Source organism: Periplaneta americana, chromosome 1 (assembly GCF_040183065.1).
Source record: "Periplaneta americana isolate PAMFEO1 chromosome 1, P.americana_PAMFEO1_priV1, whole genome shotgun sequence".
NCBI classification, from domain to species: Eukaryota; Metazoa; Arthropoda; class Insecta; order Blattodea; family Blattidae; genus Periplaneta; species Periplaneta americana.
Genome location: NC_091117.1, coordinates 84,361,927 through 84,389,324, shown reverse-complemented (window position 1 = coordinate 84,389,324; position 27,398 = coordinate 84,361,927). Strand labels below are relative to the sequence as shown.

At 33.6% G+C, this 27,398-nt stretch overlaps 1 protein-coding gene across 2 annotated transcripts in view; it reads right to left on the bottom strand.

The window, feature by feature from the left end:
- Positions 1 to 572: 572 nt before the first annotated feature.
- Positions 573 to 27,398, bottom strand: part of LOC138697637 (aldo-keto reductase family 1 member B1-like) — a 46,994-nt gene continuing 20,168 nt past the window's right edge. For both annotated transcript variants that reach the window (XM_069823069.1, XM_069823060.1), the window contains exons 2-7: positions 25,431 to 25,601; positions 16,126 to 16,242; positions 12,533 to 12,727; positions 7,936 to 8,139; positions 7,137 to 7,285; positions 573 to 5,646 (exon numbers count right to left, since the gene is read on the bottom strand). In XM_069823069.1, the coding sequence (XP_069679170.1) occupies positions 5,604 to 5,646; positions 7,137 to 7,285; positions 7,936 to 8,139; positions 12,533 to 12,727; positions 16,126 to 16,242; positions 25,431 to 25,601 (879 nt within the window). In that variant the 3' untranslated portion in view covers positions 573 to 5,603. The remainder of the gene's footprint in view (positions 5,647 to 7,136; positions 7,286 to 7,935; positions 8,140 to 12,532; positions 12,728 to 16,125; positions 16,243 to 25,430; positions 25,602 to 27,398) is intronic.

Genomic DNA, 27,398 nt, shown 5'->3' with positions numbered 1-27,398 from the left:
TGAACATATTTTTGTGATAACATACTGTTTTAAATTATTATTATTATTATTATTATTATTATTATTATTATTATTATTATTATTATTATTAGCCTAATTTTTCAAGTACATCTTGGGGCAATACATAAGTGCAACAATATTTTTCAAGTCTTCTCAGTCCTGCTCGAATGGTCAAAATTGCATTTATTATGCGAATTTCCACCCTGTTTCTGTGTTCATCTTTCACAAAATTCATTTGGCTATTATGCCTCTCAACCTCTGCATTTGTCAGTGGTAGGGTAAGGAAAGAAAATGCCAGTTTGGAGCACTGAAAATCGCAACCTGAAATATGGAATGAACCATAATGAGATTTAAAATAAAAATTCTAATATTCTATATTCACGCGGCATATTTCTTCAAAATCGAATGAAGTAGCTCAAGAATATACTGTACACTTCGGAAATAATAACATTCACAGTCACACCAGTCAGTTCGAAATCTGATATCATACTGAGGTGGAGAAGTTTCTGCCAACATTGAAGTTTAAAGTATGCCTGTGTTACTTACTATAATGCGAAATAATAAATTAAATATATCATATCATAAATGAAAATAATAATTCAGTTTATTATCTATTTTTTATGATTAAATACATCAGTTCGTTTACAGAAATAATGCATACATTAGATAATGCTGCATACCTTATTTGTGCAACAATGGATGAGGCAGGAAATGAATGTGGCTGCACCAAATCGAGTTAACATAAAACGTTGATATTTTATACTCGCACAATGAAAACGTGTGATAATACCATACTAAACTCCGGTTTATGATTTACTAACATTGTTGTGCGCAAGTACATATAAAAAAATTTAACATCTTTACAGAAAAAAAAAATTAAAAATATCATCTCCCTCTGCCGTAATCATAAAAAAAACACCAAGTAAATAGCTAGCCGCTGACGGAAAAATTCTGTAGCTGACCATAGTCCTGAAAACACCAGATTTAGCTACAAAACCGCTGACTTGGCAACACTGGACTGAATTCATGGCAAGTGGAAGCAGGGGGAGGGGTGAAACTAACGCGCAAAGCTTCCCGAGATTTCGGACTGGCAGCTCCAGGGGAGCAAGTGGCTTCACTCACAGTCCTCGTCTCTGGCTTCGATCTGGCAGCACCAGGGGAGGAAGTGACTTCACTAACGATTGCGTGCATGTCGATGAGAGCGAAATTTAAAAAAATTCGAGCAGTAAAATAGACTGTATAATAAATGTATTTCGCAACATAAAACGAGACAATGAGCTACAAATACTTGGGGGTGCTGCAGCTCCGCAGCCCCTCTTCGAAAACCGCCCCTGAATATCGCTATCAAAGGGGACTTTGACGATCGGGTATTTATTTAATTCTGAAATTCAGTAGCTTGCCAGATATAAAGATAATGCATTTATAAGTACGTCCGAAAAAAAAAAAAAGTAATTTTAGATCAAACCTTTCCCTCTGTACAATAATTATTACGAGGATGTGGATTATAGCGCAGTTTTCGATCTTAAGTATTTATGTTTGCACAGAAAGCAGGTCATTTCTTATTCATGTGAAAGAATATTTCTGTCACACCTTGTCGTTCAGTAAATCAAGTGGTAGTGGTAAAAGAGAGACAAAAGGTTGTGTTTTACGCAGACCACGAATAATTGATATTTACAGTTTACGCGCTATTTTTTTAACATTACAGCGTTCTTCCTCTTTTAACAGAAAGAAAGCTGAATCTTGAGCCCTTCGACGAAGCGAAGACGATCATTTAACTCGCCGTAACTCGGAAAGCAATTAAGATTTTGAATAGCAATAGCTTTTAAAAGTAATTTCCATCTTTTTTCAACATTTCTCCCACTTTTACCCTCCCCCCATCTATCGTGAAAAACAAAAATGTTTGCTGCTTACCAACTTTTGAAAGTGTAAATGTATATTTTGAACAGATCACTTCGAGGTTACTATTTTTTTCTCTGTGTTTCCAAAAAAATATTTTGATTTCGAATTTTTTTCTATGCTTTCCCCTGACATTCACCTATAAATCATAAAAATTACAGCGCGATTGATTGACTGTTTTAGGAGCTACAACGTGATAAATATTTAACTCGGCGAGAAACTGATTTTTTGCACGATAGTGTGTTTTCTGATCGTTGCAGCAAGCGGCCGTCACGATTGAAAGTAGTTTTCACTAAACTCGGAGTTGCCAACCTAGATAAGTATGTTGAAATAATACAAATAACTGCACTAGAGTTGTAATGAAAATCACTGCCTTTTAAGTATGCTACAATCCTACAATACATGTAAAAATTCATACGCAAAACACAGTGTTAATAATTAATATACATTATACGAAGCAAATCATTGCATTTGAAATGTACTGTACTTTATTTAAACAAAAATCTTCACTTAACGAAAGTAAATCAAAATTATTCCAATTGAATACAAAATATTACAAGTAGGCCTACCAAAATCGTTTTTACTCCTCCACATTGAAGTTGATGGTGAAGTTTGTACGTTGGCCAGACTGCTAATCTTCAGTCAGCTGTTCATAGTGTAATGTCATAGACTTACTAAATAACCGCGGCGTAATGTATGTACTGTATATTAAGATTTAAAAAAAATATTATTTTCAAAATATACTATCGTGCAAAAAATACTGTACAATACACATTTGTAAAGTGCATTACAAAATCTCGGAAATTCAAGAACTCGCTCTGTTCATTGTATCGTAATATTTCCCACCCTCTGGCTCCGGTATCTCTGTCTCTGTCTGTCTCTCTCTCTCTCACACATGAGACGTCACTCTCTCGCACAAGCCATCTACTGGGTGTTCATTTCAAAGTGTGTCATGACGTCACTGTTGTTGAGTCACCGATTTGAAGCGAGTTTCAGCTTATATGTCAGAGAAGTTGCCTATTATTCAAGGCGTTCTTCAATCTGAACTGAGAACGTGTACGATATAACTTGAACGTCGTAGCAACAGATGGCAGTCTGTACGGTCTGTGTGCTACCACAACCTCTTTCGAACTGTGTTTTGCGCCGGCAAGTTGTTTGCAGGGTATTTGTTATCATCGGTACGGCAACATTCCACAACACAAATCAAATGCTCCGTGTCCATGTTGACCGTCGAAGTTAATGTCAACAAATACGTAAGTAATCGTCTTAACCCTCTCTCCATATCCCGACAGTATGTATTTCCGAACAGTTCTCATTCCTGCCACTACCGGCGTTACCGTACGTATCGGTACGTACTCTTCAGAATGAACGCCGTACTTGCTAGGCAACTTCTCTGCCTCATAGGTTATACACCTCTGCGGAAGTGTAGGAAGATTGAATTCTCTAGGCTCATCGGCTAGCCACATGACGGCATACAGCGAGCCATGACACACTTTGAACTGAACACCCAGTATGTTACAACGCCGTACAGTGGTTCCAAGTACAAATCTAGCAGGACAAAATTAATAACTCTTTTCGTTTCTAACAGATTTTTATAAAATTTTGTATAAAGGTTACAAATAGCATCTTTCGTTTATCAGTAAACTCAGATTACGTTTGGAGAAGATAAACCACCCTTCCATAAGGGTTGAATTTAAAAGAATTGTAATAATTTTATGAAACAAATTTTCGCAGGAATTGGAATGAATTCACAAGTTGCATTATCTACGTCCTATTTAATTTTACTTTGTGAAAGGTGCTAAAACACGTCATAATAATCGTACATATTCATTCGAATATAAGTTAAAGTCTTTTATTAACAAGATATCATATTAGGCCTAACTGTGGTCAAATAAACTCACATTTGAAATATTTACAGGTATTTAGAGAGATGCACCTCTATTCATCATCATCATCATCATCAACATCATCATCATCATCATCATCATCATCATCATCATCATCATCAAATCGCAATGGAAAAACATACTGGTATTATAATTTGACACAGAAGGATATAAGTATATTCCATCAAGTTTTCTTAGTTGCAGTTCTAAAATTAAACAAGACTGCATGATATTGGCATATTGCTCAACTGATAAACCTTGAACGTGAACGTTCATTCAAAGCAATGTGCATGATTCAGTTGTTCGAATATGTCAGAAACTATTTATAAACATTTTGCTTAATGTCACAAAAAAGTAACAGTAAGAGAGAATCTGTCGTTAAATTTAAACGTTTGAAGTGCTTGAGAATTTGTCGGAACACAATATCGACATGTCAGTACCTACCTGGCCAATTAAGCATAAGCTAAATAAATTGCCATACACGTATAACGACCAGGCTCCAAGTTCATTGAGAGTATCTAAAAGATTCTTTCGTTAACATAATATTTCGGGTTTACAGGTCGTGTTTCTTAGGCATGCTCAGTCTAGCCACCACATGATGAGAAAATGAAGATAGAAACTTATAAAGGTAAATATTCGGAGTTGTTGGTAGCAAAACAAATTCGTAAGGTTAGAGATAGGGCTTATTTTTTAGATCTCCTGAAAGATGAGGATGATGCAGTAGAGACGATTTCTTTGAACTGACAGAAGCACATGGTGCAGGATGAAGTAAAATACTGCAGCAAGCAGTTTTACATATAAGTATAACTTCATCATTGTTAAAGAATAATCCAAGACAAAACTGACAAGACAAAATCCTTTAAATTTTTTACTCTAAATAAGTGCTAAAATAGAAAAATAGTTCCGTATAATTAGGCCTACACAAAATTTTAAGAAGCCATCCATTAATGACACAGAACAAAAATAATTAACAGCAAATGTGAAAATTGTTGCAATTTATTATAAATGAGTATGATGTAACCACCAAAACTCGTCTTATCCACAACCGTACCGTGCAAAACTTGCCTTATCCAAAATTAAATTGTGATTCAACACCATATTATTTGAATCTGATTTTTCACACAATGCATGTGAGATATTGCGTCCTGTAAGAAAATGACAGTCCTGAAAAAATTTCAAAATCTATACGTTTCGTTTTGCAGGAGTTTCCCCTGTTTTCTGACAAATCACTTTACTTGGATAAGGCGAGTTTTGCATTTGATAGCCTCAATTTATAAAACAGTTATATTACCGGTTGTTCTGTATGGTTGTGAAACTTGGACTCTGACTTTGAGAGAGGAACAGAGATTAAGGGTGTTTGAGAATAAGGTGCTTAGGAAAATATTTGGGGCTGAGAGGGATTAAGTTACAGGAGAATGGAGAAAGTTACACAATGCAGAACTGCACATATTGTTTTCTTCACTGACATAATTAGGAACATTTAATCCAGACGTTTGAGATGGGCAGGGCATATAGCACGTATGGACGAATCCAGAAATGCATATAGAGTGTTAGTTGGGAGACCAGAGGGAAAAAGACCTTTGGGGAGGCTGAGACGTAAATGGGAGGATAATATTAAAATGGATTTGAGGGAGGTGGGATATGATGATAGAGACTGGATTAATCTTGCACAGGATAGGGACCGATGGCGGTCTTATGTGAGGGCGGCAATGAACCTTCGGGTTCCTTAAAAGCCATTTGTAAGTAAGTAAGTAAGTAAGTAGGCCTATTTTATAACATGAAGCGATGTGGTCATACAATGAATTCTTCTGTTCTCTTGCGTTAGTATTCAATGCTGAATGGGTAATTTTTGTCTCCAATTCCCCTGCAAGAAAGGAAAGATAAATATTAAAATGCATTTCTTTTACATCATCTTAAAAATAGTATTAATATAGTTCAGGGGCGTATTTTGCGGGCTACCGGCGGTAGCCCAAGGAAATTACAAAAGAAAAAGTTTATAATATAACATAATGTAATAATTTTGTATTATTAGTTTTACCACAGTAATTAAAATTAAAGTAATTGTTAGATATATTTTGTGTAATAATAGGGTCAGCGGTAGCCCAAACCCTTTAACCAGTATACGCCACTGATATAGTTACTACACAAAGTAGGATTATTCAATACACCTTTCTGTTTCCTATGCTACTTCATTATGAAATTAATATAGCTACTCGTAGAAAATCTTGTAAGATATGCGGTTGTAGAGAAAGAATATAGGGCTAATTTGATACAAAAGTATTGAAACTGGCTTTGTTACCAGACATATAGGCTTTGTACATACGTTCAGTAGACGATATCTAAACGTTAAGCAAATTCCTACTGTTGGTTCTACTGCAATGACTTTTTTTAAATCTATAGGTTCACAAGTATGCTCCTTACCGGCGCAAACACCTAGAAAGGAATTTTGCAATGTTACATTTGTCCGAATCAAATTTCTGCACATTTCATCATCATCATCATCATCATCATCATCATCCAATTCAAACACTAGACCTAGTGGTCTGTTGCTGTCTCAATGGTCTCATTCCATTTTTTTAATGGTCTTTCAACAGATCGTTGTCCAGAAGGGCGGTAATCTAGCACTGCCTTTGGCCATCTTTCTGTTGGCATTCTGCACAGTTGAAGGTGAAAACTAAAATTCTTTAAATAATTTATTATCATAATACACAGCTCTGTTAAATTGACTGAGCTTATCGGGAATTAAATCAATGGCTTTCACTAAACGCGCTACGAAATCTTTCATAGAAAACAACTTTTATTTCTAAAAAAAAAAAGCAAAAACAAGCAAAACTGTATTTAACATTTTGTGTTTGAAATATCTCAAAGAATAATCCCCTGAAATTAAAGATATTACTTCCGGTTCGTATTTAAACTTTCACGAAGTCTATGTTTAAAGTGTTTATTGAATCTGCAATAGATTATGCATACCAGTATAGGAAATCCTGGGACGAACATGATCTACCAATGAACAATATGAGAATACCAAAGCTGATGTTCAAATATGTTTCTTCTAGCCACAGAATTATGGGACGACCAGCATGGCATGAATTCTACGTTACAGACCAGTGAGTTCAAATACCGGACTGGATGAAGAAGTAGGGCTTACTTTAGTATGGCACATCAAATTCTAACCATACAATGTGTGTCGTATAGTTTTACAATATGTAGCTTATACTAAACGTTTACATATAAACCAGTGATTTCGTTTATTTTGCATCAAGTATCTCTCAAAAAATATAAATAATGTTAAATATTATTGTTACATGTGTGTTAGGTTTTGTTTGAGCATCTTCAAAATACATCTTTACTTACTCAGAGAATGCACAGACTCTGAAATTCCTGTCCAAACCATCGATTGTGGCAACATCAGCAGAACTCAATTCGAAATCGAAAATATCAAAATTTTCTTGAAGACGTTTCTTATTGGACGACTTTGGAATTGGCACCGTACCGTGTTGAATCTACAAAGAAAAATGTAAAGAACAATCAGAATTTAATATGAAATTACATTACTCAATTAATAAATTAACGTATGTAATTGATGATAATTTTCTCAATAATAATGTCATCACTTTAAGCTACATGAGAAAAATTAAAATTCAATCCCCAATGTATAACAAAAATTATACAATTCACTATTCTTTAGTACATTAAAAATTACATTCAGATTTTCGTGATGTCAAATACTTTAATACAGCATTCAAGATTTAAAAATAATCATGTCTCTATCGACAGTATAATAGTGAAGTTGTTTTCTTATTGTGAAAAGAACTTTTTTTTTCTTAAGTCATATTATACCCTGTATTAATCTTACTCTTAATCTATGATTTCATGAATTCGGAACAATAGGCAGAAACATTTATTTTCAAATTATTAATAAATGTTAAAAATGTTGTACGATTATGTATATATTAATGATTGATAAAATGGCAAACTTACTAGTGTTAATTATATAAGCACGTGTGGCTTAATTAACACTAGTAAGTTTGCCATTTTATCAGTAATTTGTATTTAAGTGTTAAAAGTAGTGTACGCAAGATTCAACATGGGTGTATATATTGTTTTCTGACGAACGTCATTTTCTAACACACACTTCTAATCTTCAACTCACCAGATATCGCAGGATGACTTGAGCCATACTCTTTTTGTATTTCTTTGCGATTTTGTGTAGTTTAGGATCTCTCAGAGGTGCAGGAGCGTCATCTTTAGCAATGCTGTTGGGGCTTCCCAGAGGACTGTAGGCTGTAATGGTTATCTTTTGTTCCTTGCAGAAAGCTATCAGTTTTGACTGGTTAAAGTAAGGATGACACTCTATCTGTAACAGACATATTATTTGGATATTAATCCATACCCTCTTGCTTTGACTTCATTGCACTGATATCAATGTAGATATTTGTAATGTTTTCATTATTTTATAGAATTGCATATTCATTATGGTTAAACTACCGCCACATCTTAGAACAATTAAAGATTAAGTTATGAAGGCTCGCAGGATAGTGGGAGGTTAGGGCTCTCATGTTTTCCAATAAATCGGCATTAGTAGCAGTAGGGATGTGAGTTCTACGTGCTTGCCGCCTTTAACCCAAGGAAATCCCCCTGATATTAGTTTCTGTCAAAGGGTGAGTAAACCCCAGGGTCATAGAACGTCTAGAAGGATTTGATGAAAGGGAATCTGAACCGCTATCTTCCGGCTTGCAGCGCAATGACTTTATCCCTCTTAGAACAGATGAAAGAACTAATGATCGCTGTCCGTCTTTCTTCTTTCACTTTTCACATTTTACAACATTCTCACTTATTTTCTGTAAAGAACTTTTTTTAACAAATTTGAATTTTGAATTCATTTTTGTATTTGTTCCAGTAAGTCCTATTACGATAATATAAACATATTTCAGTCTTTGACTTATTTATTATAGCAAACATATATGCACAAACATATTTTTTGCTAATACATCTTAGTTAACGTTTTCGTCCCTTATTATGGGCATCATCAGACTAATGTATGTATATCTATATACTGTGCTCCAACCACGAGAAAGTCTCTGCCGGATGAGACGAAAGGGAGTAATGCTGTGAATGAATGTTGATGTCATAAGATGTCATAAGGTCACACACGTGGGTACTCATATCTCTATTGGCTCGCTGTCACAGCATAAACAATAACATTAATACACACATGTTTATACTACCCTAGTTACAAAATTAGATCACTGTTAATCTCCTGGTTTTTTAATCTCTCCATACAGGAAATAACAAATGCAGGAGAGCGCATGGTTTTTAAACAGACGTTATAACGATAATATTATATATCTACTTCGCTCCAATACATGTCGCAATAGTAAGCACATTCCTTTCACGGTTGATCTCCTGGTTGGAGAACAGTGTATGGTAACAAATCCATATTACATATTGCAAAAGTCTAAAAATTAAAAAAAAGACCCTCAAATTGAAAAACAATAAAAATTAAAAATAATTAGCAAGGATTACATATATAAAATTGAAAATATGCATATTTAATATTAACATACTGAAATTGTCTATGAGATAGTAAGATTTTACGATATGCATACTTTTCTGTCTTCACTATGTTTGTTATGGGTGGATTGTTGAGTACGTACTTTGCGCAGTGATTATATGAATGTAGAACAACCTGTAGGTAATCACTTGTTTATCTTGTTATTTAGTGATGTGGAAAAGAATTAAATATGCATACTTTTTACAAAATGTACAAAACGTCTGCAAAAAAAAGTCTGTGATTACATATTTAGAAAGCCAATGACGGAAAAATATAACTAAAATCATGGAAATAATGTATTAACCACTTCCCTTATTATCCCGAGTTAACTCGGGTTGCTAACATGTGTCAAAATTTATTAACCCGAGCTAACTCGTTTGAGTCCCATTGTCTATTTCATAGTGATTTTTTAAGTATGTAAGAAAATTAGTGATGTACAGTGATTCTGCAATATTAAATGACCTCTTTACGAAAATAAAAAAAATATGACACTTTTTTTTCACAAAACTGGTAAAATATATAGTAAGGGAAGAGGGTGAAATTGAATAACGTGCAACAGATTATTAAATAAAATAAGTTAGCAATGAGTGCGTAGGATCGCTGAAATAGTGATACTTGTATAACTGAAACTTATATATTTGACAAAGTTTGAAAATGTGAAAAATGAAAATTAAACTTTCCTAACTTATAAATGAGGGGCTCACAACCAGAGTGGACCAAGTCCACCAGTGATCAGTTTGTGGATTAATAAAATCTGGGATGAAGAAAACTTAGATTTATTCACTGCCATAACAAAGTCCATAATTCATTTGTTACTCCACAGAGGGCAGCATTTCCTATGGAAGATGAAGGTTGCTAAGTGTGAGCCAGGAACTTTAAGACTCAATATCTCAGAACTATTCCAGATGGACTTGGTCCACTCTGGTCGTGAACCCCTCAAATGTATCTCAAAATATGCAATATTGTAAATAAAAGTTGTTTTGGCAGATAAAAAGAAACAAGTGACTAATATACATAAGACCGTAAATTAGTAATTATAGTGCTAGAACCAAAGATAGAAAAGCTGATGTCGTGACATATGTAATTGAAAATTGTCAAGTATTAAACAAGTTTAATAAAGTAATAGAATCGGATTCTACCTAGGAAATTGTTTCTATTCGAAGAATTATTTTATCTTTTGAAAATGTTCGTCCAGTGAGATCTGTTCAAAAGTATCTAGGCCTATAGTTCACAACAGCACATATGTACTCGTAGAGTCTTTAAATAAATTCCCCTAACAGGGATTGTTTTATGAGTGTTAATTATGTAGGATGCAACATGGCCTCACAGAAAACTTTCAGGATTAGTAGGTCACACACAGAGGATCATTTTTGTTAAGGAATATACGCTCGATGGCAAGTCCTTCATGAGTTACGCGTTCTTTTATTCGTGCATGTTGCGTAAATGTGCTCCTTAAGTCCTTATCATCTGTGCTTCTACATTGTATTAGTCCGTACGGTGAACTTCCAGCCTGTCTTATCATTCCTCTTTTCTGTGTAGTGCGCCTTCAGTTCGTATTATCTTCCAACAAATACAGCACAACCCTGCCATACTTGACAGTGTCTGGATTATGAATGCCGCGAAGGTGCCAAAAATTTGTAATGAAGTACATGGCATGCAATTTGAATAGGTAATTATAAATTTTTAAAACCTGCAATGAAAATTTGTGAAAAAAGAACCATAACTCTGACTTTTCGGATGTATAACTCCTTAAGGACTTCATCGAGCGTAGGTACCTTAAGAAAATACGACCCCTCTGTTGTGAATTATTATTCCTAAGAGTTTGTCGGTGAGGTCCTGTTACATCGTGTGGTTAATTGATAGAATAATTGCAAAACTTGTTCATTTTATGCACAGAATCAGTCTTTGGAACCTTGTGAATTCCTCAATCATTAATAGCAATGTAAACAGTTCAGTAATTTTGTATTAATCTTTATATGAAAAGAGTCAAAGTCAGGATAGGAAAAGAAATGTCAGAAGGAAGGAAGAGGAGTACAACAAGGTTGGCCGTTTATCACCTACACTACTTGGAGGATTTAGTGAAGAACTGTTTTCAGGGCTGATAGTATGTGGGGTTTAAAAAGGGCGCTTCAACTACTATGGCTATTTGCGCCCTTATCTAAAATTCTTCATATAACAACTGATAGTAGATTTGCTGATGATATGGCATTGTTAGGAGAAGAGGAGACCATACTGAAGCTACATGCCAGTTGTGAGCAGTATGGGACGGAGGTAAATGCAAAGAAGGCGAGAGACCACGTTTATTGGAAGAAAAACAAAGAAGGCAAACGTGCGAATTCTGAATGAGGCAGTAGAGCAAGTGGACAGGTTCAAATACTTGGGATGTACTATACAGTAAGCAGGGCTGAAGAAAAGTATTGGTATCAGGATAGTAAATAATTTCTGTATACATTGTTTACAAAATGTTTCTCGTTGCAGGGTGTCTCTACTGTCTGTAAGGAGCAGATAGAGTGAACATCCGACTCTCCTCAATAGTAGATCTGCTTGAGTGACGTGAGGTTGTATCAGAACGACCGAAACAAAACAGATAATAAGACGACTGAATTCAGAACATGGGGAAAATGTGTTTTACTTCATTGATAATAATGATATTTTTAGTAAATGTAATATTTGTTCCGAGTTAATTAATTTGAAACATATTAAGTAATCCTGTAAATGTAAATTATATTATGAGTTCATTCATACGGAGCGGACTGTAGAAGCAGCCGCTACCGTAACTAGTCTGCCCTAACTATAAGCAATAACATGAGCTGCTGCCAGGAAGTCAAAAAAAGGATAGCAATGGTAAAGGGAGCTTTTAATAGAAAAAGGAGCATTTTCTGTGGATCTCTGGAATGAGAACTGAGAGACTAGTGAAGAGCTTTGTGTGGAGTGTAGCATTATACGAGGCTTAAACATGAACATTACGACGACATGAAGAGAGACGACTAGAAGCAATTGAAAATGTACTGTTATTTAATAAAATAATTTCTTCAATACATTCTTACCTTATTTGTTAGTCGTATAATGCTGTTTTTAATGGTCGTAAGGTAAATGTTCTAAATAAAATAAATATTCAATTACAATACAGGGATCAACATCATGCACATTTTCGTTCTACTTTAATATTAGAGAAATAAATAATATTACATTTTACCTGGTTAACGGCAGGTGTGATGGTAGCCACTTCCAAAACACGTTTAATTTGCTGCGTGTTGAAGTTTGAAATGCCGATGCTCTTTGCTAGTCCCAGCTTCACACACTGTTCCATGGCTTTCCAAGTCTCAACGTAGTCCACATCTGTACATATGACTTTGCCATTAGTGTCCTTCGGCCAGAGATCATCTCCTTCCTGTATGCGAGTGGGGAAAAATTATTTAGGACTTATAATAATAATAATAATAATAATAATAATAATAATAATAATAATAATAATAATGAGAGTAATATACACGGCGCTGAAGATAAAAATTACTCGCTGGGAAGAAAACCAGTGGCGTTTCATCGCTCTGAAAACACAGGAACATATGAAGGGTCCAGGGGAAAAACCTGTTAAGTCCAAAATTATCAATTTTTTGTTTTGGATGCCATGAAATACCTCAGGCAGTAGAGATTTCAGTGGTTTAATTGTACAGAGTAAAAACTTGATTAAGCCAGATATATTTGAAGAATGATAACTCAGATACAATAGAATGTAATGGACCTTGAAACATTAAACTTGCTCTCCTGTAAAAACAGTAAAATGTGACTTAGCAGGTTCTTCCCCTGGACTCTTCATATTGAAACAACATTTCGCTTCCCCCCCCCCCCCGCTCACCAGCATCCATTGCTTAGGAACGCACATAAAATTCCTGCAACAGCAGTAAAATATAAAATGAAGTATAGTGAAAGTACTGTACTGCTCTTTTTGAAATCAATCCCCTTCTATGGTAAACTTATCTTTTCAATACTTTCCTTTAAGCTTTTAGATTTGGCTATTTCATCCACGAACCCCTTACTTTGATATATTTATACGAAGGACATGGTAAACTTTTTAAATATGTTTGTTACGCATAACAAAAAAAAATTAATCTGTGGAATTTTTTTAAATTTTAAACTGTTCTTCTCTAATGTTGTCAGGATGTAATGTATCATTATGTTACAGAATTCTGCAAATGTCTTAATTCATGAAGCTATTTGGCTCGCATCTACATTTACTTCTAATAAGCTATTATTAAAGCTGATATGTCTAATCATTTAATTGTATTTCTTGTGTTGGAAATAAAATTTGCCGGTTTAAATATTTTCTCTTGCGAGATAAATGAATAAACTATTAAGCATAAAACACCCAAGGAAATGAAATTATTGATCCATTTTCAGGATGAATGTAGTTGCAATACAGTTAAAGAAATAATAAAACATTACAATTAACAGAGTGTAGAACTTTTTAATCTTTTAACGGCGCTCTACCAACTAGAACATTATCTACTCTCAGTAAAATTATTAACAGAGAAAAATATTTTGATGAGAGCTATGATTTGTCATAAGAAACTCTGACATCTTTCTTAAAGTTAGAAAAATAACAATCAGTCCAGGGGAGTCGAACCCATTCACATCAGTACAGAAAGTCTTCTAAATTATGTTTCCTTATATATTCAAATTAATATTACATGTTAAAATATTAAAACACGAAGAAATGAAATCACTGATCCTATTTCAAGCTGTAATTAGTTCAAATATATATCATAATAAGTTATATTACAATAGACAACATAGAATACTTTATTAAAAACAGAAGAATACTTCTAGAAAGGCCGTCTTAGAATTAATGACTGTGACATCCACATAATGTTACGGTGGTGGCAACTCGGAGCTTTAAAAGTCACCGTTGTCTGGTACAAAAGTAACTAAATCGCATGATTTTGAATTCATACTATATCTCATTTATATTATACCGATACTAACAAAGCACATGTTATCAATGTTAATAAAATTTTTTTAGTGATAGTACAATTCAAAATAATTTTTCGTACACAATAGATAATGATTTGACAATAATTTACAGTATAGATAACGGTTTGACAATAATAATTTACAATCCGTTAAGGGGACTGGGTAGTAATTAGGGATCATAAATCCGATTTTTTATTTTGTGTTTAAAAAGTACAAAACTTGTTATTTGAAACAATATATATTATGGGGGTATCTCTGCAGATAAACCCTTTAAAAGGTGTCTTTAAATTTGTCGGCGCATATAATTGACACACTCTACTTTCTATGCAATTTTCCCGTAGATTTATATTTTTCAAACTGAAGTGAATTTTCTCTTAAATTGTTGAATCTATGTAGCCTATATTACATTTTTACAGTGTGTTCTGCAGCCTGTGCTCTACAAAGTATACCTACGGGATTGATGAATATCTCAAACATAATGCAAGGAAAAAAATATTTATTCATTGAAAGAATGGGAAAAATTGTTATTCAAAATTCAATATTTCTTCTGTTTCACTAAATGTGAAATATTAACTATATTTTGCTTTAGGGTTTACAATATACATTGGTTGATAACTTAAAAAAGACAAAGTATATGAGTGAAGATTGTAGCAAGTCATGTGCACTTGAAATTCGAGGTACATTTAGCAAAGTGGGAAAACAGGTTGTCAGTTAGGGCCTTTCTTTTGCACTTGGATAAGAAAGTAACTAAGTAATTACCTGTCTTTTATAACACTGAATTTAGAAATATTTATTGTATACCTAACTAAGGAAATTTTTATTCCACTCTGAACACAAAACGCCTAGAAATATTGACCTAAACTTTTGTACTGAAATTTTTTAATCGCACAGGTGTCACTACCTACTTCCCTTAATGCGTATAGTTCTACAATGCAGTGCAATCATTGTTTTTAAAGTAATAATTATGTAATTAGTGTGCTAAGTTTTTGTGTCAGTTATTTAAATACATTTATATGATTATGTTAACTCAAGCATTTCTACGGAAAGCTGCGCTGTCCACTGCTGATTCGCTTTAGCTCTGCAAGCGTGAAAAGATAAAATGTATGCACTACAGTATATATCACGATTAGAATTAACAAAATTCATAATTTTAGTATAATATAGGAATGTTATTCCAAATTTTTATGTCATCACTCATGAGTTTATACCAGCTGGTTCCGATTTCAGGAAAGATATTGTCAAGGTAATGAGTGAGAGTAGCGCTGGTTAGGTCCAGGAGGAACCAATAAGGAGAGGAGAAATGAACATTGCTTTCAAATTTTAAGTTTCAATATCAATGGTCATATAACTTAACAGTTAATTACTGTAGTATAGAAATTAAGACGCAAATCAGTTTAGCGTTTACAATTTTATATATATATATATATATATATATATATATATATATATATATATATATAATATTGCATTTTAAGTAAAAATGCCTGATTTCTAGCTATTCACTGACAGCCAAACTTTACAGGAAATCGGTGACAAAAAAGCTCCAGATCTAGGTGTAAAATCCATAACTTGGCAACACTTGGAACATTTATACCACGTATAATAACACTTGGTGTACGAAAACAAGAGAGTAGCAATCTCGTAATATGGCAGTAACAAGTTACGGTACATAATGTAGATTGTGATATGTACAAGCCACATCTGGAGTATGCATTCTGTAGTCGTATTATCTAACGACAACGATATCTAATCTCGTTGGGTACTGGTATTCTGCTGAGCTCGATGGCAACAGGTTGTTATAATATAGTAGAAGTTTACCTTGAAGGCGACAGGCCAGTGAATGAGATACAAGTCCAGGTAGTCTAGTCCTAGGTCTGACAGAGACTTCTTGCACGCAGGCACCACGTGCTCAGGCTTGTGATAAGTGCACCATAGCTGAAATATATGAAAATAATTCAACCGAGAGGCATTTATGGTACATGCGAGTTTAGTGCCATTAAACAATTTTGTAATACAATTCACGTCCATGTTGATAGTATACGGAACATGAACATTCCATTAAGGATAGACGCCTCGGCGTATACTATCAACATGGACGTGAATTGTATTAAGGTGCATACACACTTAGGCTGGTATTCATAGTCGACACTTTATATCACCACTTTGCAAAGTGACACTTTTGACGAAAGTGGCTCTTTCATATTAGTGGTATTCATAGACGATTGAAGAAGTGCACTTCACAAAGTGTCACTTTACGCCAGCAAAGTGTAGAGTTACAATTTGGTTGGTAATAGAAGTCCCACAATGCCTTTCAAAACAAGTGAACAAACAATAACAAATTAATGACGTATAAACTACAAATTACAATGCTTGTGATTTGAATTGGGAGCCTATTGATTGCTCGAGGAAGAAAATATATATTTAAAGTTGTTTTATTTCAGTTTCTAGTTTTTGTTGCCGATAGTTTAGATTATTTCAGTCAGTTCAGATATATAACATTTTATTAAATAGTTAGTGATACTGCTGGTGAAATTAGGTTAGGTTTTGTACAGTACATAACTGATCCATTAATTTATATTGTTAGATTAGGTTCTGTACATATCTTTTTCATTGATTTATGTCGCTAAGTTAGATTTTGTATGCATCCGTTCCACTGATTTATACAGTTTGGTTAGATTTTTGTAGCCTACATGCCTACATATCTTCTATTAATTTATATAGTTAGGTTAAGTTGGACTGTGTAGGTTAAGTTTTGTGTATATATAATCATTAAATTTATATCGTTAGGTTAGGTTTTATACGTATCTGCTTCATTGATATATCGTTATTTTCATTTTTGTCTTTTTCGTGAATAGTGAATAGAAGTAAAAAAAGAATGAGATAAACACATTACTACTACTACTACTACTACTACTACTACTACTACTACTACTACTACTACTACTACTTTCTCTCTCTCGTTTCCATTATTGCCTACTGTTCAGGAATATTTTGAATGCCAAATGTTTCTACAATGCAAAACAAAATAGGCCTAATAGTATGAGATCTCTTTTCATGGTGAGGTTATGACTGCACATGAACTAGAGACATAGATGTATTGCTTACTGGCGTGAAAATATATATTACCGGTATCAAAACAGTAATGATTATATCAACATCATGATAAATCTTATCTCAAAATACAGGTAGTCAACAAAAATCAAAATCATTTTAAACCCAATATAATTATGGAATCTGCTTAGAAGGCAGGCACGTGAGGTCTCTCAATGCTAATTTAGATTGAAGTTTAATATTGTTTAAGTTAAAAAATTCGTTTCAGTAATAAAAAATAGGTTATATAGGCATATCTACCTACATATCACTTCATCGAATTGAGGTTATAAATATACGAATGTTACTACAGAAATACCTGAACTATAATATTATATATATTAATGTATGGTACATATCTGTAGCATAGAATTTTAATGCAGTCAATAACTGTATTATTGGAGGCACTGACAAACGTCTATTATTCGTTTTTGTCAACCAGTCATCGAAAATATAAGCAATCTCAATAAGTTTCTTTATTAAATCGGAACCGTTTTTTTTTAATTCTATATCATTATAAAATTCCACGGGATTGTCTTTAGGCCTATCTCTAATTTGTACATTGTCCACTAATTGTGCCATCTCTTCCGCACGTTCTAATAATCGAAAACTTCCAAGACGTCCGCCATTTTTATACAAAGTGCCACTTTCGGCTCAAAGTGTGGTCGGAACTACACTTTCATCCAAAGTGTTCCTTTGCACCAAAGTGTCGACTGTGCAACGGAAAAGTGATACTTTGCGTCTTCCAAAGAACACTTTAATCGAAAGTGTCGACTATGAATACCAGCCTTAGCGAACGAACAACGAACGAATGATGAAGCAAAACTTCGTTGTTCGTTCGCTGTTTGAAGCGACGTACAAATCAACAGCAAATTGTCAGAAAACTTCACATTCGCTGATTGTCCGCTATAAAGGCAGACGAAAATATAATTATAGCAAGTGCAGGCCTGTTTCATAAACACAGTATTAATATTAAGTAATAGTATTACAGTCATGAAAACAATTTTATTAACCGACTAAATTCTGTTTCATAAACGTTTTGCACGAGTCATAAAATACGTACAGTAACCAGATGATTTGAGGTTAAGGCTGACAAACATGACCAAGTTGGTCTGCACTCTAGAGCTATTTATATTATTCTCTCTGTTAACAGTTGTTGAATGAAATAAGTTTTGAAGTAAGCTTACTATCTTTAATAACAACAACAGAGTAAGTCGTAATATGTGTGAAGGTTTGGGAGACAATTTATTTCAGATAAGATTGTAAATCACTGCAACTCGAAGTTATTGTTTCTGTTATTTGAGTCAGTTGATTTACGAGTAAAAGAAACAATATGATAAATCTAAAATATTGTGAACAGATATTTTATCATTCCTAATTGTTCACGTCTCTGCTGTTGTAACGTTTGCAATTACAAAAACAGTGTATCAGTGACAGAAGCGTGTGTGTGCGCGCGCGTGTGTAAAACTTGGACCTCGTTATCTAAAGAAGTACCATATGAAAATGTTAAGCAGTGAAAACTTTTGATGACAATATTGTACCAGCCTTAAGGACAGTGTTAACGACAGGGTTAGTGGACCCTACAAAGCGTCTTATGTAAGATATTTTCAAGTTCCGTTATAATTCAGAATACTGAGCAAGTACTTATATAAAAAGGCTTAAAAATTATTGGTGCAAGCGTAAATAAATACACATAAAAATTACTCTTTTACCAAAAATAAATAAGTAATGCAATAACGACATAAGTACTTACGCGGTGAAGTCGTTCCTAGAAAATATCGTGTTTGAGTTTGAAGGTGTGGATGTTGTAGAAGATTAATGTTATGACGAAATTAATAAAAATACTGAAATTGTTCTAATGGGTTTTTATTGCTGATTATGTTGTAAGTAGTATGTTCAAGAAGTTACCTGGCTATACAAAATGCAAATATGTTCTAATTAGAGATTGTGATGTGGAATTGTAGATACGGTACCTATAAATCTCGTAAGTTAATTTTAGTTTATGCCCTCTATAGGGATGGTGTAAAGTAGTCCATATATTTTGTAATAGATCTACTTGTTGATATATGTCTGCAAAAGATTTTGGCTCACCAAGATCTTCACAATGTTAATTAGTGAAGAGTATATGAGGTGTATAGTTCCAAAAGTCGACATCTGCCATTTTTATGAAAAATGAGTTACGATCATTTCTTATATTTTTGGGTTGAAATACATTGGAAAAACACTATTTAATCCTCCAAAACTCGATATTTCTAACATAAATCAAGCATTAAAATATGGAATTTTTTCAAAAACCCGACTTATTTTGTTAAGGTATTGTTCCAAAACTCGACATATGCAGTTCATTCCAAAGTCCGACATTTACACTTCCATTGTGTGAACTATGAAGGCCAGTAACGTTCCAGAAGTCGACATCTTTGCTCAAGACTAAGAAAGTGTGTGATTTCTTTATGCCACTAGTGTTTTCTTTTAGAATATCATAATTCTTCAGTGCACGGAACTTACTGGGAAAATCGACAATGGAACTTTAGCTGAATAAGAATAAGCTTCATTATATTGGTACTTCAGAGCTGTGCAGATTTTTACAACATGTTGACGTGTTGTGTGAGCTTCTTATAGAAGTAAAATTTTCATAGAATCTCACATACAAACTTCGCCTTCAGAGCCTGGGAGTGGAAGAAAGTGAGTCGGTGATACAAAGAATTAGTCAAAACACAGAAAAGGGATAGGAAGTTAAGTTTTATGCTAACTGTAATGTTTGTCTTTACAGTGATTGTGCGATGCATGCCTGTATTTGATAATTTTTTTGTATTGATTATTGGTAGCTACTCTCTCAGAACTCAAAATTTTACCCATAAACCAATGAAGTTTCCTAACTCAGCATGATATCAGCCACTTTTACAAAGTGTTTTACAGCGTCCCTAATAAGTTGGTTCAAGATGAATTCATACTGAATACACAACAGCTGATTATCCTAAAACATATTTTGTTCACAGAACAATGAGACATCAGGGGATGGGAGCAGGTCGTGTTCTGCCAGTTTACCGACAAACTTTCTTAAAAATCTTGCAAGTGTCAAAGAATTGGGTGTGACTTGTATTTAAATGGCATTTAAAAATTGGACTTCCGCCAGTAAAAAAAAAAAGAAGACAAGAGGATACATGTAGCAAGAAATGTGAAATAAAGTGATATGGTATGAAAGACTTCATCGAAAAATTAGGTAAAATGAGTCACTCCATTTCCTCCATACCAACGGATAGAATTTTTTATGGAATTGAGAAGGAGGTAAAGAAGATGAACATTATGAAATCCGAAGATTACTGCAATATCTTCAACAACAATGACACCATAAACAAGTTAAGTATAGACTTTCCAGTTTATGACTGGAAAACGAATATACAAACTGTTTTGAAGCCACCAAATGGCTGGCATTTCAAACTAAAATTCTGTAAAAGAATCAAGATAAAGGAATAAAAAATGGAGTTGTGATAAGGGGTGAACAAAACTATAGAAGAATTGTAAATTTGTACAAAGTATTTTGAAAAAGAGGAAAACGTGCTCTGGATGCAAAAATTACATTTGCACAAAAACACATGCATAATCTATAAGGAAGAACTAAGTAATGTTAACAAATTACTTAAAGAAATTTTTAAGATAACTGGAGAGACATGGAAATTTTGGAATATTGCAAGAATAACACAGACGGTATTTATAACGAGGATGAGTGTGAAGAAGATTGACTATCTGTGAACCACAGGAAGACGGGAAATATAATATTCTGATGATATATATATAAATAAATGACAATTGTTTATTATATTCCATGGATTCAATAAAATTAATAGCTTTTTAGTATAAAATGTGGATTATTTAATGAAACTAATGTTATTAGAATTTCCAAAATCCGACATAAATTTTATTGTTCGTTCCAAAATCCGACATATATTTTATTGTTAGTTCCAAAATCCGACATATGCAATAGCTAGTTCCAAAACACGACATGTCCAAATTTAATAATCTAATAACTATTGCAAAAATACATACTTTTAGTTCAAACATGTAATTTTATCCTCAGCTTTACTATTAGACTATTATAAACATTTCCTGCACATCTCAACACTGGAAACACTACAGATAGTTTTTCGGCTTTTTCTCTAAACCACTTAGAAAGCAAATGTCGGGTTTTGGAACTATACACCTCATATAGATTCAGGTTGTCACAAGTATACATTGAAAAAAACATTTCAATAGGTACAGAAAATATTAATATTACTTTATTTTGTTATGTAAATGTCCCATAAGCATATATTTCTGAACAATTGTAATTTTAAAAATGACGAGAAAGGAGGAAAAAAACGTTAAGTTCAATCATTCAAATAAGATAAAATAATGTAACATATACAGTAATTACTTTCTAACAGTTCTATACTGTAATTGAATTTAATTTAGGTTTCACCCTTTCCAATTATTCCTCTTTTACAATTAGATAAGATAGTTTTCATTTTCAGCCTGGTCCATCTACATTGGCGCCTATGACAGTTTGTAAGTATTTGTAAGTATGGAGAGGGACTTTGTTAGTCATTCATTTTGTCTCTGATGCTTTTTAAAATGGGGAACAGAGTTTTTTGCGAAAAGTTCTCGAATTGAAAGGTCAACTATTTCATTATATTCGTAACTTTCTTGCATATGGTTGTAGGATATTCGTTGTCTAAAATTTCTTGGACGTCGGACAAACACTCCCTCTTCATCACTATTTGAGTCAGAATTATCCATTTCAAATGTTTTCACGGTTTTATCTTCAAAATCTAACCCTACATTGGCATTTACTTTTTACAAATTATTAAACTATTACTTAAAATAGTCATGGAACTAACGTTAATATTATTAATAAATTTAATTATCTTTGCTGGTTTATGAAACACTTTAGTAATATTGTTATTTATTTTAGTAATAATATGAGCGTTTACAGTAATAAATAATATTAACTATTACTTTTATGAAACAGAACAGTAATAATATTACAGTACTTAATGTTATTACCTTTTCAGTAATGGTATTAAATTATTACTTTTATGAAATAGGCCCCAGGGGAAAGTTTCAGTATACGGATACCTCACTGACAATAATTATCTTAAAATACTAAAAAAGAGAGATTTGTCTGTGTTTGTCGTATGCGCATCATGCTTACGAAAAGACACTTTTCAGTGCCAATAATTTATTTTGTGTGCACAAGGTTGGAACTTTGTTTTTTCTGGGCGTGAATTTGTCCAAAAGGAACGACATAATATGTTTATACGCTAACAAAGTTGATTCGTACACTTCATCACTCCCCATTCCAGATCTTTTTGTGGACTTCTGTCTTTCCCTCCGGAATGATGTCAGTAGGGATTCAATTTTCAATTTTTTTTTTGACTTCTGCTCCCTACAATAAACAAAATCATGTATCCACTGAAAATAAATAAACAAAAATAATTTTCAAATTTTGCACGTGTTTGACTCGCCTATCTTGCAGCTGAACATCTTTCCAATAGGTTTCCAAACATCATGTTTTCTTACTTTATTGTGGTAAGTAGGATACTTGGGATTCCATGAAGTTTCCTGCTCCCTATATGCATTAATAAGATTTATAACAGCGTCTTTCGTCCACTCCAGTTTCGACATCCTGTTAGTGAAATTGAACTAAGCGCTGCGTTCTGCTACGAACTACAAGCTAGTGGCAAATCCCGTCCACAACGAATACCAACTTCCTTTGATGTACCGACAAGCGACGGATCACTTCCGAAGGCAAACCAAACGATCGGTTTGCCTTTGCTGCGACGTACGAGTACACACGTACCGATTTCAATCAACGAATGCAATCTTTGTCGTTCGTTCGTTGTTCGTTCGCTAAGTGTGTACGCACCTTTACACAATGGCTAGTGCCAAATTTCAGACAGATAATTCAGTTTTAATTCCTTAGCCGTCATCAAATTAGTATTAACGCTATTAAAAGGTCAGTTTTTGAATGGAGTCGGAACTGACCAACATGGTCCAAATCCTTGAAGCTGATCATGATGCTATTAAAAAAAACCTGTGTAAATTAATAATTGTAAATAAATTATCACTGAAAAATTATTCAATTATTTAATTGAAATAAATAACAACTTGGCTGTGTTAATATTTAAGTTATGGTGTTATTTTTACCTGGTTGACTACTTATGACGTAATTTCCATCATCCTCTGAATTCTGGTGAGTTCCCGCGCTATCTCTGCCCTCCTGTTATGATGGATGGTGTGTTTTCATGATTTGTAGTGTTGTATCGAAAAGAGTGTGTGTTCTGGAATTCAATTGAGTGTTAAGGATGTGTTGCAGGTGTGTTTTTGTGTCTATAATTTTCTTATTGTTCGAGAGTATGGAGTTTTTTTTTTTTTTTTTTTTTTTTTTTTTTTTTTTTTTTTTTTTTTTTTTTTAAATGTATAGAACGATTCCATGAAAATGTCATATGGATGTGAATTTTTTTAAATTAACGTGGAAATATTTTTGTTGAAGAAATATGTTTCTTTATAGTTTAAGTTGACTTATTCCATTAACTAATGTTTCGAATACTCTTTGTTTTAGTCTATAACTTGCGGGAGATCTTGTAATATTGCAAGCACTTGAAAATGATGGAAGGGAAATGTATATATATATATATTATCACAATTTGGACACGTAAATTTGTTTTATTTCAATCTTCCTTTTTTGTATGTCATATTTTTATCTTTCCTTGAACTAAATATGAAAATAGCTGGAGTATCCATGGTTCTAAGTAACTTTATATATACAGTAGAATATAGTATTTCTATATACCTTCGAAATTTGTATCTTCGTGAGGATACGGACATGTCGCGCAGAAGTGAAGCCTTCAGTCTCCTCTCAGTAGATCAGACGGCTCAGGCATTTCCGTGCCATGTGGAGGGTAGCGGGTTCTAGCCTCATTCCAGTGATTTTTTTTTTTTATTTTCTGAATAGTGTTAAAAATGTAGTCTACAGAATCTTGGGACCAATGTTTAACTGCTTGTATACTTTGTGACCTGGTAAAGTGTAAGAGAAGGCCCTATGGCCCTTAACTCTGCCAGTATAAATAAATAAATAATAATAATGATAATAATAATAATAATAATAATAATAAATATTATTATTATTATTATTATTATTATTATTATTATTATTATTAAAATGTTTCAGTTTGTTTAAACAAAAAGTGGAATAACCTCATATCAGACATTATTGGGTTTCAACTGGTCCAAAAATTAAAACGAAAAATAAAAACTAATTTATTAAGTGAGGACAGTTTGTATTTCTCAAACAAAACCAAGTTAAACAGAATTATGAAAACAAGAAAAACATAAGGGAACAAAAACTGTTCTCTAAGACTCTATTTTAACGTTAAACCGATCGTAAACTAATCTGACCAACGTAAGTTAGTTTGCTTGTAGCTTTATTTGCTAATAATACCTCCAATTTTCCTCTCTTAGATTTCTTGCAGGTCTTCTCAAACAATTTTGTAGTACGTTCCTCTACTGGGACCAGGTTTCGGTTCAGGACAAGATACTGGTTTTTCACACGGTTTTCCGGCGACGTTAAGTTACAATTCCACCACTTGCTTTTCTTAGCTAAAACTTTCTTAAGAGTTCGACTACTTTCGTACGCTAACATTCTAGAACATGGGTTCTTTCCACCCTACGAATCCCATTCTATGAAGAGAATATTGGTCGGAACAACCGACAAAATAAAAATTTCAGTTTGAATCCAAACAAGACAAGCAGGTGAAATTAATAATTGAAGAGGGGAAGTAGAAACGAGGAAGAAGAGGATGAAGGGCTGAAGGAACAAGAGGGCAGGAGGAGGAATATGAATAGAAAAGGCAGCAAGGAAGAGGGATAAGACAAAGAGAAATGAAGTAATCAGTGAAAAGAGGAAAAGAAAGCAAAGGGGATGTTGATACCAAAAGTGATGGTGGCAGTTTCTGCTTTGATGCAGTCCAGCCTCTGACTGGCATGTCGTACTGTACCTTGCTTGTGAGGAATATGTCTTCTCGTTTAACGACTCCTTCAGCTATCTTCGCCCTAATGCCAGCTCCCACTTCTTTCTCGTTTTGGTAAATCATAGCGGTATCAATATGGCGGTAACCGATGTCAATTGCATCCTTGACTAGTTGTTCTGCTTCACCTGCTTTTGTTGCCTGGGAAAATGAACATATATTAGATAAAAACAACGAATTTTCAAGAAAGCAATTTTTAACATTTACAAGAAATTGGTAAATGAAATCACTGTTTATACGTGCATGCACTCATTACTGATTTAACATTATTACTGTATTCTAGATTTGGTGGGGTTGGGACCACGGTATAGGCCTATATGGAAATTGGTGCTCTGTTTATGACTTCCTACGACTGATTTCTCGAAATCTGCAAAGCCAAAGACACGCAAGGAATGAATCAATACATTCTTCACTCTTCTTAAAATATATATTGAGGGTACTTGCAGTCTGTGCAATAAACTCTCGCTTGGAAAATTGGACACCCCATATGGTCTAATATATTATTTTACCAGGGTGAAAATATTAAATATAAGAAATCCGTACGGTAATACAGAAGGAATTACTTTACGGTACAAGAGAACAGACAGACGAAATGCAAAAAAATATGCTTTTTGCTATCTGTAATATTAAAGAAAACGTATTTCCTTGAAAATATTAGGTTCGGATTAATGTAAAATCACAATTAACTACTTGTACTTTAAATAATTGGAAAGAAAATTGATCACTGAATATGATTCGCGAAAACAGAGAGATCAGGAAAGAATAAGAAAGGAATGATAAAAGGGAAGAGGGGAAGAAAGGAAAGAAAATAAAAGGTATTGCAATGAGGAATTGACTGAAGAGGACACAAGAGGAGAAGAGGTGTAGCGAAGAGAATAGGATTGGTGACATAGAATAAATGAGTGAGTAGGAGAGGAAAGAGAGGAAAATAACAAGATATAAGAGAATTTGTGAGAAGATAGAGGAAAGGAAAAGAAAGGATAGATGATGGGAGGAAAAGAGAGGTAGCAACAGGGGTTGAAAAGAGTTTAGAGAAAAGATAGTTCAGGAAACGAAGGGAGAAGCAGAGTTTGTGAAGATTTGTGAAAAAGATATATGAGGAGAGGAAAGAAAGAAAGAAAAAGAAAAAAAGAAAGGAATTAACAGGAGATAAGATTTGTGAGGAAGATACATGAGAAGTGGAGAGGAAAGAACGTAACAGGATGTGAGAAGATTTGTCAGAAAAAATAAAATGAGGAGAGGGATGAAAGGAAGTAACAGGAGATGAGAAAGTTTGTCAGTAAAGGTAGACGAGAAAAGGAACGAAATCAACAAGCTATGAGAATATTTGTGAGATGTATGAAGAGAAAAAATAAAGTAGCAGTGTTGAGAAATTTTGTGAGATATATTAGATGAGGAGCGAAAAGGAAAATAAGCAATACGGTATGAGAAGATTTGTGATAAGCAATAAATGAGGATAGGGAAGGAAAAGAAGTAACAGATGATAAGGTTGTAAGAACAGATTGTCGATTAGAGGATAAGAAAGAATAGGATAGGAGAGAAAAGAAAATATAAAGATATAAGGGGGATGAGAACATTAGTGAGAGGATGAAGATGAGAGAACAGGAAAAGGAAAGCTAATAACAGGAGTAAGAGGATTTAGTAAATAATGTAGCTGAGTATAGAAGAATGGAAATAAAACAATAGAAATCAGAAAATAGAACAGAATTGATGGGGAAGGATAGAGAAAGGAGAAGAAAAGAGATGGGAAAACTGAGGATAATGAGACAAGAATAAGTGGAAGGAAAGGAAGTGAGACAAGATGATCGCAAAATAAATAAAGAGAGTAGAGGATAAGATTGGTGCGGAAGAGTAGATCAGGGAGAAGAATAGAGAAGAAAGAGTAATAAAAGATTAGGAAATGAAAGAAAATGAAATAGGAAAGGATTGGTAAGGCGA